The sequence below is a fragment of the Acyrthosiphon pisum genome, chromosome X, assembly GCF_005508785.2.
Source record: "Acyrthosiphon pisum isolate AL4f chromosome X, pea_aphid_22Mar2018_4r6ur, whole genome shotgun sequence".
In the NCBI taxonomy this organism is placed as follows: Eukaryota; Metazoa; Arthropoda; class Insecta; order Hemiptera; family Aphididae; genus Acyrthosiphon; species Acyrthosiphon pisum.
In genome coordinates this window covers 47,704,180-47,721,319 of record NC_042493.1, presented here as the reverse complement: position 1 = coordinate 47,721,319, position 17,140 = coordinate 47,704,180, and the positions used below count along the sequence as shown (strand labels likewise).

The 17,140-nt window shown below is 25.8% G+C and overlaps 1 protein-coding gene across 4 annotated transcripts in view; it reads left to right on the top strand.

Annotated features, from left to right (window-relative positions):
• The window catches only part of LOC100168602 (whirlin), a 46,609-nt gene that overhangs the window by 13,641 nt on the left and 15,828 nt on the right, over window positions 1–17,140 (top strand). For 2 of the 4 annotated variants that reach the window (XM_029486784.1, XM_029486785.1), the window contains exons 5-14: window positions 3,538–3,668; window positions 3,727–3,975; window positions 4,043–4,168; window positions 4,236–4,414; window positions 8,117–8,303; window positions 9,056–9,163; window positions 9,246–9,367; window positions 10,360–10,456; window positions 10,527–10,646; window positions 15,526–15,606. In XM_029486784.1, the coding sequence (XP_029342644.1) occupies window positions 3,538–3,668; window positions 3,727–3,975; window positions 4,043–4,168; window positions 4,236–4,414; window positions 8,117–8,303; window positions 9,056–9,163; window positions 9,246–9,367; window positions 10,360–10,456; window positions 10,527–10,646; window positions 15,526–15,606 (1,400 nt within the window). The remainder of the gene's footprint in view (window positions 1–3,537; window positions 3,669–3,726; window positions 3,976–4,042; window positions 4,169–4,235; window positions 4,415–8,116; window positions 8,304–9,055; window positions 9,164–9,245; window positions 9,368–10,359; window positions 10,457–10,526; window positions 10,647–15,525; window positions 15,607–17,140) is intronic. The other 2 variants (XM_029486786.1, XM_029486788.1) reach the window with 2 other exon arrangements.

Sequence of the window (17,140 nt, the reverse complement as noted above, 5' to 3'; positions counted from 1 at the left end):
ATTAATTTTTCTCTTTAAAAATAGTAAATCAGAAATGTAATGTATATTATCTGTGATAGCAGCTGATAGGCAGGAATATAATTAAATCGTAAATTATTTCAAGCATTATATTATATACTTACCCGAAGTATGAATTTATTTATTTTAGCCAAAAAGATGACCACTGAGACTATTGTAATATTATTGTCTCAAACTGCAATTTCACTTTCTACTTTCCCGTAGACTATAAAAAAAGCGATAGGCAACAATAAGATCTGAATGGCAGCGTAACGCGTATGGTTATTGGTTATACTTAGGAAAATTATTTTGAACTATTGCGTCAACGGAAAGAATTCATATTATTTTCACGGTTTTTGAATTTTTAGATTCTGAATGATGTGATGAATAACAAATTAATGATGTGTTTGCTTTTCTGTATCCAATGTCACCAGTAGATTCAATTAAAATGCTTCAATATTGAATATTGAGGATATTTTCTGGTAAAAAATAAGATTTATACTTATAGTACGTTGGGTAGGAGCCCCATATCATAAATAAAAATGGGAAAAGCCAAAATAGTTTTTTTTAATTTGAATCATTTCTGGAAAATGTTAATACAAATATTTGGCAAGAATGTTTAAATTTCATAAAAAAAAAAACCGGGGAATTAAATTTGCTGCATGGATTGCTTCGATTGCACTATTATCGCCAAGTTGTTCACTGTTAAATTTGAGTTTATGAAAAACAATTTTGGCGTAAGCCTCTATTTCTAAGGATATTTTATAATTAATTTATATTACTATTAGTACTTAAATTTTCTTTTAATAGTTCGTTGCCTATGTGGAAATAATATTTGTCATTAACATGCTAAAATTCGTATTATAACATTAATCATATATTATTATTATGTATAACTAACTTATAAATTAATACATACGGTACGCGGTGTGACAATGTTTGTGATACAAATAGCTTAAAATGAGTCTAAATATTTTGAAATTTGTGAGTGTATGGAAAATGATAATTTAAACAATAGTGGAATGTTTTAAGTTTCTACGGTTAGAATACGGTTATATTTTTTCTGCTATAACAAAATAACAAAAATTGTTTGAAGATAACTCGTTATACTTCGTTTTAATATCCAATGTCATCAAAATTTGAACTTCAATCGCACATTTTAAATTAAACGTTAATTAGATATTATATTGTTTTAAGCTAAACCTTTTTTTTTAAATTCCAGAAAATAAAAACTAATGAATACCTAATTTTGTATTACATTTTCAAGATTTAGGTGTTAAATTTAAAGATTTAATGGTTTTATGAATTTTCCTATAGCAACCAATAAGAGTTTCAAAATTAGGTAGGTACATAAAATTACAAGTTTTATAATACGCATTTTAAATTCAAATATTTACCAAATTATTTATTTAAACAAAAAATATCGATAATTATTTTATTATAATTTAATATTCATATCATTTAAAGTTTTGTATAAACACGGTCTTAACTTAACATCAAATAACTGAAAAACAAGTTATTACATAATATTATGATAATTAATCAACCTTTTTTTTTTTTTTGTCATATTTGTTTTTATTTGTACAATCTGTAAATAAAAAAAATTACAATAAGCACAATGGAGGGATATAATTATAGGTTATTGGTCATGGTTGATTTGATGAAGAAATTATTCAGTAATAGCACTTCATGACGGGATGGTGGACTAGTCAACTAGTAAATTAAGTAGATAATTAAATAATATACAGCAAGTGCAAGGCACTATAATACAGCAGAGCGACATCCCCAGTTTTATTATTTCTGTAATTTACTGTATCTACTAACGAGACATACAAAGTTTTGACCTATACTAAGATTTAAGATATTATAATTTAAAATTTTTTAGAAATTATAGTCATAGTTATAACATATTACAATATACTCATACTTATATATATTATGGTACTTATTAATAATATATTATATAGACCTATGTGTCTATGATTGTATAGTTTCCTAGACAATCTTTTAATTTTTTGGTTTCTATTTTAAGAAAGTAAATATCTAAGTTTACTTCAGTTAACTATTTGTTAAGATATATTTTATGTATTTTAAGTGACCCTTTTATAAATTATTATTGTTACGAGGATATATTTTTTTGATATTATAATATAAAAATATGCCATTGTTGAGAAATTGTTTGTGTTAGTTCTTATCATTCATCCTCTATATAGTTTGTCATCACAAATGCATTATTCTAAATTTTCGTACAAGAATTTCCATTATATGTTTTTTTTAAGCTCTACGTATCTCCAGATTCTTTCTATACGCTTCCTCTCTAGAAAATGTATTGATTAGTAATTTCGTACAAACGAACGAAAACGCTTCACCGTAACGAACGCAAGTTGCTAACGGGTAATCTCAGAAATTAATTGACCGGTTTCAGCTACATCAATAAATTCTCTGAGACTCAGCGAGTGATTTTTACTTTTTAAATACCTATATACTGCTATTAGGGTGGCCCACACAGGAGTTTTGTTTTGGCACAAGAAAATCGAATATATTTTGTTTAAATAAATGGATGGCATTGGTTACAGATTATATTACAACTTTAATTATTAGAATTTTTTTTTAAACAATTTATAACCCACGCCATTTCATTCGAAAAGCTTTTAGATGTTTACACATAAAAACAATTTACGGTGGTTACTTACTGGCTTACAACTTTTTTTTTTTTAATTTTAACTCTTGTGCTGCATCAAACTTTTATGATATTTCCTGTGTCATTCCCTTTTTACTTATTTTCTATTTATTATCTTTATGGTACTTTTAAGTGTAGCGAAAGATAAATAATTATCAATAGTTATCTATATAATAAATCAATTATGAATTGCAATTCATAATATAACATGTTATAAAATATCAATGTTGTATTTTTATTTTGTTCTAATTTATGTAGAGACGAGGTATGTATTTAATATTAAAATATTTTGTAAATAATATCAAAGTAAAATGTTCTATGCATTTCATTCTTCATACTTGATAAAACTAGAATCAAAATTTAGCTACATACCTCTTGTGCGAATTACTAATAATATTTTAATATTTTATTAAGTGTACATTATTTCCTCATTTAAGTAGGTATGTTGAATATTATGGTATATTGATACATGGTGAGATATTATATACAAATAAAGTTATAAATATATCAGAAGTCGTTAAACTGAAAATTTTGACCGCCAGATCATTTTTCTTAATATTATGACCAGGAAATTAAATTTTTTTTAGACTTAGTCATATTAATTTTACGAAAAAATCCTATTTTATGCGGAAGGTGTTCTATAATAAAGCATTCAGTGGCATTTGATATTTTACCGTAATATAATAAATTAACATTCAAAAATTAATAATATTTAAGAAATAGAGAACTGTTTTTACATTATTACATTATTGCTGCATTATGATGGTTGGTCGAATTCCATAATAGTATATGGTATATTCGAACTTAAATTTTAACAATCTTAATAAATTAATATATTGTAAATATTCTTATTTAAATAGATGTTGGGGTGTATATATCACGGGTAGAAGAAGGAAGTATAGCCGAGAGCGTTGGTCTTAAGCCTGGAGATTCAATTTTAGAAGTAAATGGCAGGCCATTTTCAACTATATCACATGAAGAAGCATTAAAAGTACAAAGACTCCGAACTGCTTATAAATGTTTTCCTTAATTCGTTTCTTTTTATTCAGATTTTTAAGTCATATCGGCAAATTACAATGACAGTAAAATGTCCATCACCACCTCAATCAATGCCTACTATGCACAAAAAAGACGACGACGAGAATACTAATCAAGACGATGCGTGGAGATTGTCCAGAACGTATTCATGGATTAATCGTAAGGGTCAACCAGTGTCACCTCCTTTAGAATATGCCAAACCCATTTCTCCATACTCAAAATGGTCCTATACTCGATCATCCAAAGATAAAATAAGAAAAGTAAGCGTAATTATATTATACTTTAAAATTGATTTATCAATATTTTTTACAACAAAAATTGTTTAAGGTTGAATTGGTGATTGAACCTGGACAAAGTCTTGGTCTGATGATTAGGGGTGGAACTGAGTATAATTTAGGTATTTTTATCACTGGTATCGATAAAGAGTCTGTTGCAGATCGATCTGGACTTATGGTAATAAATAAATAAATTTAAATTCAAACCATATTATTCTAATTTTTTTGGAAATATTTGTTTTTAGATTGGTGATCAAATTTTGGAAGTAAATGGTCAATCTTTTTTGAATTTATCACACGATGAAGCAGTAAATCAATTAAAATTTCAAAAGCAAATGACACTTACCGTAAGAGACGTAGGTAAAGTTCCTCATTCATGCACAACATACAATCCAGATACAAATTGGAATCATTCTATGGACAAGTAAGACCATTTTTTTAATGTTAAATACGTTTTAAATGTAATAATCATATAATTTATAAATTTCTTAGGTAATTTGTGTAGTTTTAAATTTTTTTTATGTATTTTAGGAAAAACTTTTATCATACTTCTTCATATAAAAGCTTCAATTAATAGTGAATAGATTGCTATTAAAAAGTTTAATTAGACATATTGAATTAGTTAAAAACAATTTGTTATACTTGTTAGTTTACACATTTTAACAATAGATATTTCTAACTTTAATATTAGTTAGTAATGAGTTTATAGTACGTCTTAAATATCTTAAATATTATATAGAAATTATAATATTCATGTTGACATTATATTATATTTTTAACGATTCATACAGATATATAATTTGAATTACATTCAAACATAACATACCATATAATTACAGAAAAAATATATTCCTGCCGTTGAATAAATCAAGAATGTTTATTCCACAGAACTTTAACTTTTTAACTAAATTATTAATAAAATATCTATAGACATACCTAATATATCCCTTAATTTAGATTAATATAAACATACACAAATAGTCATTTCTTTTTAAATAAATAGGTTATTCATTATTTATAATTTTTAGTATTTTGAAGTATCAGTAGGTATAACACATTTCTTGATGTTAAATAATAAAAAGAAAAGATTTATATTTTAAATTTTAAAAACTACAGTCTACATCTATGGCATAGGACAGAACTTGATATATAATTAATATTATATTTTTACGCAAACGTTATAATGGGCCATATATAATTTTTAAAGTTGACTAGTTGAGTAATAACTTTACTGTATAATGTATTGATGCGTGAACAATTATTGCATATATTTTTGTTAGGAAATCAATTTCAGCTATCAATAAATTAGCATCAATAATATAATTAAATAAAAAAATATCTGAGACACTCGGTGACTGCCGTGGTAAAGCTATTGCATAGAAATTTTCTAGCTATCATGTAATTATAACTATTTATTTTTGTATGATATTAATTCAAGTTACACTTTTTGAGCGAAACGACCGAAAAGAAAATGACAAAATTAGTTTTTTTTTTCGATAATGGTAGATAAACACCGTACGGAAATATTTTATTTAAGACTTTTTTTGCTTAGCAACTGGTTAGACTGCAAATAACAAAAATAATAATAACATCTTACGGTCACGCTTTTTCGTTACAAAATTTTTTTTCAGTCACCATGCCAGGTCCGTGATAAAAGCTATGCAATAGCTTAAAAATATCTATTTAAATGCTTATATTTGCTTAAATATATATTTATATATATTTTTAAACTGTATTAAACCAAATGAAAAATATTAAATAAGCGTCAACTCAAAATAATAATAAACAAATAACCGATACTAGTTTAATGCTAGATTGATGAAAATTAAGTAAAATAAGTTATAACTAAACAGTTATCAGTGCTAAGTGTATTTTAAAATATGTAGATTCCTATTGTAGTATTGTACCTATGCGGCTATGCACAGGAAAATGAGGCTCATGGCTAAACCTCAAACGATAATATCACTATAATAGTCCATGGATGGTCAGCGAGAAGAGATTCGCGAGCCGCCCAATATATTAATAATATGGATGAGCTGAAATTAATATAGGTCATATTAATATATATATATGATTATCGTAAATAAATAAATTCATAAATAATCAAATAAACAATACATTTTTAGTTTCCAGAATAAGTTTAAACTTTTTCAAAGAGACTTAAGAACAAATAGTTTAAACCATTTTCCGTACTTAAAAAAAATTGAGGATTTTTTGGTTAGAATAGCAACAAATATGAATTATGAAGATTATGTACATAAATTAGAGTGCTTATATCTGACTTTGAAAGTCGATTTGAAATTACTTAGGTAAACCTTCGATTGCATTTTTAGAAAATCCCTTTGTAGTTAATATTATTAGAAATTAATGTCCAATATTAAAACTGATTTCAATGGATACAGTCGCTTTAAAAATTGAACTCTTAGTATAATTATTGGAAGATGAAGGACTGCAGAATCAGTTATAAAATACAATTGTCATTCTTACTTTGAAGTTTGGAAACATGTTCCCATTATTAAATATCCAAAAATAAATCTTCGAGCTCAAAAATTTATATCGATTTTAGGGAAAAACATAAGTATTCTTGCAAGTCCTTACTCGACAATGAAAATGATTAAATCTAAACATCGGTTAACTTTAAAAGAAAATCATTTAACGGAATTGTTAAGGATTGCACTAACAACGTATAATCCTGGCTTTAAAAAACTAACAAAAATAATGAACACGCATTAAATAAGATATTAATTAATAATAAAAATAAAAAAAATAATTATTTAAATATTATATCAATAACACTAATTTTTTTATTTAAATTGTAATTTAATAAAATATTATAAGTACCTACTTCTTCAAATACATGAATTCATAAATTCATATTAACACAATGTGCTACCCGCATGACGTGTTGTCTCCGTCTTACAAATGTACAGCATAGCAAAAACTGTTTCACGCGTAACAACTTACCCTCTGTATTTATAGTATAGTAGAGTTACCGAAATTCCACAAGACATATAGGGAAGAACTTTGTCTGTGACGTATTGTTTTTATTTTTTGGACAACATAAATACAACTGAAATTATCAGTTTGAGAACATTTGGTTTCTTTTTTCATTTAATTATTAAAAATAATTGTTTAGTGTTAAAAAAAATGTAAAACGGTACGTCACAGATTCCCTATCAAGTTCTTCCCTATGCGTTATAGAATTTCAGTAATTCTACTACAAATACAGAGAGAGTAAAGTTGTTACCCGCAAAACAGTTTTTGGCTGTGTTGTACATTTGTAAGGCGAAGACAACACATGCGAATAGCACGTAATAGCATGTCCTCTTAAATTTTTTTTTTTTTTTGTATAAATGTTTTGTATCTTACGATAAGATGCAAGCCGTAGAGTCTATGACGCGAGCCGCAGTTTGGCCACCCCTGCTAAAGTCTATAAGAATGTTAAGATTGAACGAGCTGAAGTTATAATATATTTTACGTAGGATTATCAAGACACTCTACACGTGGTATATTCTATTATAATAGTACCTATTTACTTACCAACTATTATTTTAGAAAAACAATATAATATTATAGTGTAGGTATGATAATATATAATACCGTTCCAATTAAATGGATGGCATAAAGCTATATTTGTAATTCATAAGTAACTAAGTAACTTACTTAGTAACTTATGAATTACTTAAAGTAAGTAGCTTAGTCGTTGGGTGTTTTATTATATTAAAGTACCTACTTACCAAATATCCTAACATATTTTTTAGTGCAACAATAAATAAAGTACTTATTAAAATGTATAACAGATAACAATATAGGTATTATTATAAATTATAATTTTATTGTAGGAAATTCACGAATAAAAACAGTAAACAATAATCACCAAACACGTTTATAAAAACAAATTTAAATATTTTATATTGAAAAAAGTTTTATAGATATATAATTTGACATAAATGTATTCCAATACAGTATAAAGAATAATTATTTGAAAAATCAACGGTCATTAGTTCGAAAAATGTTAGGTTTTTCAATTTTCTTTCTAGAAAATCTAAAAATTTCATATTTACACAAATAACAATAAAAAAATAACTCAAACGTATTAATCCTAACTTGGCAATATTAATTTTAGTGCAGACGGTGCTTTGAAGTTAGGGACATCTGCTGCATCTCAAATGGTAGAGGAAAAAGCTCGAATTTTGCTGACGAAAAATGAATTTAATACTTTACGGTATTATTTGGACGAGTATTCGTGTTCTCGAATGTCTATTGACGCATTTATAACTATACTTTTCGAATTGCTCAATACAACTGATAAGGTGAACAAAAAAATCAATGATTGCCATATTACAAGAAGCACACTTCTGTAATAGAAAAACTTTAAGGGGCCCGGTGCCAGTTTTTAAATTTTTCCGCAATTCTATACATATGAATGTTATATTTTAGTTACCACGTTAATTATAATACTTTTCTACTAATCTACTGCTCGATACTTATTTAGGGACGAGGGGGGTGTATTAAGGTGTACCTATTATATATAAAAAAAATATCTTCACAGGAATAATTCTCAGGCCTTGTAGAATTGTTAGATTTTGATAACTATTTGAAAAAGTACAATATAAAGAAAACTTCCAGACTTCCTATAGACCATATTGACCTCCGATTTTTTATTTTATTTCAATTAACATTTGGTATAAATAGTTTGTAAAATAGGCATAAAATAGCTTTATTTTTAAAGACATATTATGAAGTTTGAAATTAAAATATTAAAAAACGGAGTTTAACTTGGCCTGAAAAAAATTATCAAATTTGGTTGATTCTACAGGACAGGATCATTATTCCCGTAAAGTGTATTTTTGTGAACTAATGACATTGGCACCGGGCGCTTTGAAAATATATTAAAATAAAAAAGGAAAATGGAACAATTTAAACACATACCAATATGACGTATTCATTATTTTGAATTTCAACCATATTCGTACAGTTATTTGTGTTTAAATTGGTCCCTACTACACGAGTTGTCTCACAGTAAAGCGGTTATGATTGCATTAATAACGGTCTGGTTTTTTAGTTTACGCTGTTGACGGAATTGCGCGAACTAATAGGCCCCTCGGATCGAGACCGTTTTGATCAATTGGTATATAGAAGAGGACGGGAATCCAGAAAAACGCACTCCCGAGTAAGAATGTCATTAAAAATTATAATAAGCTTAACTTAAAGGGAAAAAAATGCCTATTCTATTGCATACTTATATATTTCAGAAACTTGATGGTTTTAATTCAAATATACCTGGAGGCCAAAGTAAAGGATTTGATTTTCCTAATGAAAATTCTGGGATGGATATTGGGACTACCGAGTATTCAAATTCAAATTATAGGACTAGGTATACTAACTAATAGTTATTACGTGAAAGATTCTTATACTCTATATTAAGTTGACGTTAGCACCACTTTTTGAGATAATTATTAAAAATTTAAATGTATTTTCGAACACGAGGCTAATTATTGTTCCTTGGCTTCTATTGTTAACGGTTATTAACTTATTCCAAGTTTCTGTATAAATAACACGTTTGTTTTTAAAATGTCTAAAACTTAAGATTGAGAAGTATGATAGTCGATATTTTAAATGATTAAATTAAAAATTCTAAACGCTACAAAACAATCGTTCTTTGATAGAAAATAAAATAATTATATAGGTAGCTCACATACTATGCAACAATTGTTTATTAACAATGACAATTTATTAAAACTTATTTATATATCGTTTTGATTTAGTTCATTTTTAAAGATCATTCATAGTCTAATTTCACTTTTGTATTTATTGTATTTGTATAATTACCTCATTCATGGTCATCCGACAATACAGTAGTATTTTTAAATTGAAAATATTTTTTAGATTACATTCTTTTTACTTTCATTTTTCTAAAACAGTCATGACATTTACTTTATTTTTTAAATATTTTTGATAATAAAGGGTTTCAGTTATTAATTTACAAGATTGAACTCGAGTTAGATTTATTGTACCTACCTGTTATATAAATATTTTAATACCTGATAAGTAATAACTATTAAAATACAGTTTTAGAAAAGTTATTTAAATAGGTACCTACTTACTATAAAGGTTTAATAATTTAATAACTAAAAAAGACTTGTAGAACCTTTGGTTTATGCTTATGTTATGCAAAATACATTTTACCCATCATTCTATGTATATTATATTTATAAATAAATAAATTCATTCATTTTCATGTCTTTTAGTAGCTTTTGAATCAACGATAAATTATTATATTGTAATCAATACAAAAACCTATAGGTATTAGAATATGATTATTTATTCTGTTAAAATATTGTAACCTTACCATTGTTTCATTTTTAGTAATGATAGAAAATCTGAGGGAAAACATTCTCCAATGAAAACCGACGAACAATCTCATAGAGATATGGAAGTGGAAGAATTTGAATTTAGCCATCAAGTAAGTTTCAAAAAAATGTTATAATGACTTCTGTTATGGATTCCTTTGATCCTTATAATTCTTTATTTAGGATTATGGTGACTTGGAAACTGAGCTTTTACCAAGAAAATATCATAACGATTTGATTGATGTTGGTTATACGCATCGAAATTCAGGCATTTATGATGAATCTAATATGACTAGGTCATCGGTAAAGTACAAAATCATAAAATTATTAATTTGTTAACATTAGAAATTCAATCGCCTAAAATTATGTACCTATAAATTCTATTAATGTCAGAGTGTAAACATTTTAAAGTACAACTTGAACCTATAGTCGCGCAAAATACTTTATTATACCTATTAACTTCAGTCATCAATAGAAACTTTAGATTTTGGTGTTCCACTGCAATAAAAGTTACTTTTTGAACAGTACCTACCTACACTAAATAGATATCGTTTATAAAGTATCGTAATACTAAACTGTGTATTAATCATATTTCTAAAACATTTTTCATTTATGTACCTTCTAATTTAATATAGGTATCTGCTATCTACATTATGTATAGTGCATTTTATTTAAAAACATTCAAATAAACACGGTTTAAAATAAATAAGCAACATAATATAATATAGGTACCTGGTACATATTATAAAGCCACAGTCATATAATATATATAGTGTAGAAATAATTTAACTTTAATGATTCATACAAATATAAAATGATACGTACCTACCTATCTATTTAATTTGGTTAAAATATACCTATGTTGTTTTAATCTTGAAAATATTGTAGTTTTAAACAACAGTGTCTTAGAAAATAATTAATGTAATGAATCTTTAATAAAAGGTGTGTTATTAGTTTTATAGAATTATATTTATATAATATTAGGTACCTATATATCTTATTGTAACATTGTTGTCTTGGTGATATTCTCTTCGTATTCCACGGAACCATCAAAACACTCCAATTTCTAATAATAATGCATCCACATGGTTGGGTTTGTTGTAAAAATGATCCACCTCATAAAAAAAAAGCCAAAAGGGGATTATTTTATAACCATTGTTATATGTTTAAGTGATGATGTATTTTTTGTTATTACTATAGAACATGAATTACTATTTATGATCATTGTCATAAAACTTTTTAGTATGCATGGGAAAAATAATTTAATACAAAATTATCCATATTTTTTTGTTTATTTTTAATTATTTATTAAGCATAAATTAGTTGTTTTACTTAGAAAATTCTATACTTAAAATAACAATATTTCATTTAGAAGATAACTGTTTTTTACTATCATTTATCATATTATATTATTATATATTGATATAATTATTAGTTATTACCTACCTACTTATAATTACCTACCTATAAAAAATTGACCTGCCAATATAAATACTATAAATTTTAATTTTTAATTAATAATAAATCATTTTATGAATAATTACTATAAACATAGTTTTTAAATTTCAGTTACAATTATTCAACTTAAAATAAAATTTTTTTAAAGTGTAGATAATTGAAAATTCAATTCTTAGGTATGTCTGCTCATTTTTCACATATATTAACTCGTTTAGTATGCTACCTTCACTAAAAATGTATTTTAATATTTTTCCCACGTTTTATATATGTATAGTAAAAAATCTAAAATTAAGATAAATAACATGTTTTTATAGTCTGATGGATAGTTAATTTATAATATTTAGTTAGTACCTATGCGTTGTATAATGCGACAGCGTTAGTGTTGTGATCGTAAGAGTGATTTATTTTTGAGATATATTTTTTTATGAAAGAAAGTTATGAATATAAATACCTATCCTGGATCTATGCTGTCGCACTGGTGAGGCCACAGAGCAAAGTTTTTTATTGTTGATAAACGAGATATAACTGTAAGATATGTACACTAAGGTATTTAAATAATTTTGAATGAAATTAAAAAGTGACAATGATCAATTCAGACCATTGAAAAAAGTTTAATAGTTTAGCTAGTATGGGTTTTTGTACAAAACGGTGATCTTATGGAGGATAACTAAGCAAAAATATGGAACAACAAACTAGAGTTAAAGGTGCTGGATACATGTCGTTTTTGAAAACAATTGATCGAAGAGTTGGTAGTGGCGATCAGTGAACGCACGACGCGACGTCAAATTGACCCATATTAATTTTTAAGTTAAGAATTATTATTACGAAGAAATAGTGAATTAAGAGGAAGTGATACTGTGTGCTATGTCTGTCTTACACACGTACGATATACCAAATTTTCGTTCACCGGTTCCAATAGTGTGCTGTCAGTTTTGATATTAGAGTGAATTGACCTATTATACAACTTATAGGTAAGAACATTATACGTGTTCTCTCGTTGTTTTCTTACGATATTTTAATTTTTAAGTGAATTATGAGTATCTTTAAATATTAGTATTTTATATACCTACTCACAACTAACTCACAACTAACACACTTCAAAACTGACAAACACTATTGAAACTGGTGAACGAAAATTTGGTATGTTGTACATGTGTAAGACGAAGAAAACACATGTGGGTAACACGTCCTCTTAATGTAAAAAGATAAGGTAAGAGTGTAAGACATTATTATTACTGATTTTATTAATATTAAACGAAATTGAATTTCGAGTAGGTACCTATAGCATTTCCGATGTTGGTAGCATACTAAATGAGTAGGTTTCGTAATTTGTGTTGCATGTACATTAATTCAAAACAACTAAAAAGATATTACCACTAAGAAAATCAAATTTAAATCTTACGGTTTATTGAATCAATTTATCAAAATAACTACAGTTAATATTTAATACCTAGTCGTAATTGTTTAGCCACGAAAATATATAGTTATAGGATACATAGAACATGATCACGATGTTAAAAAAGCCATTCATATGTGATAAATGTATTGTACTTAACTGTTATTACAGTTACAATACATGTATAATGTCAAAATTATAAATATAAATATTATTTTTAAATTAAAATTAAAACACATTTCAATTACTTACTCTTGAATAGATAAACACATAATACGTATTTAATCATAATTCACTTTTAAGTTTTAATGATTTATCTGTTTCGAAAAAAAATGTCATTGCAAAATATGTGAACGATATACCTTTCTGATATACCTAAAAATATGTAGACACCTACTTGGTTGCAACCCGATTAAGCACAGAAGTAGTTTCACGGTAGGAGAATCCCCCCCCAAAAAATATATTATAAAAAAAAATACCGATATACTTTACAACTCCGCCATACTTTATATCTTATAGTTTTTGTAGGTAAAATGTATACTGTTTCTACCTTAATACTATGATATTCATGCACTTAAAAAATCCACCAATATATTATCTTAATATTATATAAAAACCAAAATTGATTAAAAACATATTTTCTGAAATAAATTAAAACCAACTAGGTAAATATTATGTTATGATCTAAACCATAATATTTCCGTATTTATGAACTTTTTTGTTTTGCATTAGGTACCTAACCTATTAATTTAAATGTTTGTATTAGGTTTTACAAATTCAGTAGGTTTTATACTAAGTATTTATAAATTTCAAATGTTAAAGATTTTGGGGGGGGGGGGGGGGGCAGACAGACAGACAAAAAAACTTTTTTGATATTTAACAGAGCTTTCCTCTTTAATCAATTCGATCACTGACCATAGTTAAACGACATGTACTTCACGGTATAGCCATGTACTCATGTATCTAATATTATAATGTGAAGAGTTACAACAATAGTTGTTCGAAATAATAATGTTTAAAATTTAAAAAATGTTTGATCTCAACCAGATAAATAAAGTTGGCAGATAATAGCTGTGCTCAATCGGGTATCACATATATGTACTTCAAACAGTTTAAAAATGTAATAATTAATATTTATAATTAATGATAGTTATTATAAATTATTAAAATGCCACTAGTTGATGGCGCATCATTATAATAATAAGAAAAACACGTACACAATATTATAATGCATGATATTACTTATTGATAAATTATTTAACCACAATAGGCATTTTAGATTTTGAGCGGAGCGATGAATGTATGGACTTTACAATGGTATAATTTTTATTATTATTATTGTGTCTGTCATAATCTTTTGGACAGTAAAAATACTTCCATTTTATTTAACAGCATCTTTTATGGTACTTTGGCAAATGAATCTAGTTGATACTTTAAGGGGTAAAAAGTAAGAAATTCCCAATAATTTTCAATAGCGTCTGGAAAAACTAAAATTTTTACACAAAACAAGTGACACAAAAACAACCTACCTAAATAAATTAGTAATATTTCTATAAATTATAACATTTTAAATAATAAAATATTAATTTTAACTAGGTGATAACTATAAATATATTTTATTTGATATGTTTCATCGTAGGTATATGTATTTTGTTCGTAATTTATATTTTATAGGTAATAACATAATAAATCTATCAATAATATTTAGATATTTTGATATTTACCTAGGTATACACATTATTTTTTTTATTGTTAATTCTTAGTCTTCGTTGTTATCTTGTTATAGTGCATACAATCTCGAGTATATAATATTGTAGGTAGTTAGTTTATTAAAAAAAAAAAAAAATAGATTAGCTTTAATTAGGTAAATACTATACAGTATATTGTGTGGAAGTGCACTTGTCATACCTAAAGTATCCCTATACTTTCCTATCAACATTAACAACTTACACGAAGTACAAGAGATTCACTTTTTATTACCTAAAATTAATGAAAAGTATTTATATTTAACATTCAGTTATATGATAAAAAAAACAAATACTCATAGGTATATCTATATTATATACATTCACACCTTCTTTGTTAAAATAAAACAGTTGTTATTTTTATATATTCACTGGTTAAATTGGTCTTGAGTAGCGTATTCATTTTTATTTTTTACAGTTCAATTTGATTGCAAAATATAATTTTTTTAAATTAGTACACAAATTCGACAAAAAAAATTTGAATAAATTATAAAATATGCAAATTAATTACATACAGTTGTATTGCTACTTAATTATAGGTACTTTTTAAACTTTACGCAAATAACATTGCTGATGCTTTCAGAGTGGATACTTGGAGGGACTGCGATCCCACTTAGGGGGATGGACCCAAAAATTGAAATCCTGGTACTATGGAAGTTCTCTAGTAAGTTTCAGTTGATGTTTCAGTTCCATTTAGTTTTTGTATGTGAACCAAGTAGTTAGATATGTTTTCTTTAGTTTTGGAACACCGTCTTCTATTTTCATCTTTAACTAGAATTTTACCTTATATTATCTTGTTTACTGCTCTGTGTTTATATGTTTTATTTAGTTGATCTATAATTCATTTTAGAGCTTCTAAAGAACTGTAGTTTCAATTTATATTCCTTATCTATCTATACCTAACAAACTTTTCATATAACAAACCTTCAAATTCAAAATTCGGCATGTCTTATAATCCTTTAGTGTTTCAGCTACTTAAGACCATATTCCAAAATTACATAGGTAAATAATTTTTGTAAATACCCTATAAGTGCACTTCAGAGTTAAAATACTTAAATGGCTTTTATTAATTTAATCACTTTATCACGAATATATATATATTTTTCTTAATCATCGGTAATTTATTTTGTACTTAATAAAATATGGCTTTTCTAAACTTCATATTGATATGGTTTTATTTTAAATAAGCAGGGTCCGTGAAGTAAGTATTATTTTGCTATAACATAGGTCAAAGACCAAAATAATAACATTTTTTTTTATTGCAGCCTTTATAAATAGAAGCTCAAAACAAATCCCACATTTTTGCCTCGAAGGTCAAAAGTTACAAATAATTGCAAATATTATATATTTAAAAATATAATTATTTAAATTGTATATAATCGTAATATCGTGTAGTAGGTAGTAGGTAAATGAGTAATAATATTAATATAATGTTTTGAGGTTATTTATTTAGTTTTTGAAATCTCAGGATTATTTTTGATATTCCTTTTGCTTAGTATAAACCTTCAGAATTAACAATATAACAGTGCTTATATTAAGCATGAGTAGTTGTTGCAATATTGTATGTCTTAATGTCTTATACACATACAATTTAACTTATTCCATAGATTCATTATTTATTATTCACGTTTATACATTTACATTCACACATCACATTTTTAGTTATGTCATCTAAAATTAAAAATATGCTTAACCATTAAATAGGTACCTAACTACCTATTTAATATATTTAACTTATTTCAATGTATGTAGTTTTAATAACGTTAAATTCAATTTTAACTTATTAATTATAATAATATATTATAACCTATAGTAATTACTAAAATTTTATGGAAGAACAAATATTTTGTTACTAGGTATATACAAATATCCTGGTAAAACAAAGCGAATAAGTCTTCTATTCGAACCTATATAGATAATATGTAATATAATTAATTGATAATTGATTATAAATATTAGTATGTATAATCAATGATATTTGATAATATGTAGAGGCAATTTCATTACAATTATAGATAATGTGTGTAATTAAACATGGGTATCTTTTAACTCAAAGCAACTAAAAATAAAATCCTATAGGTAAATGTGTGTTTATTCTTGTTACCTACTTCAATTAATAGTTACATTTTTAAATATTAAGTACCTAGTAGGTAACTTAAACGGTCCTCGGACCTTAATTTTTAACTTGGAATGTAACC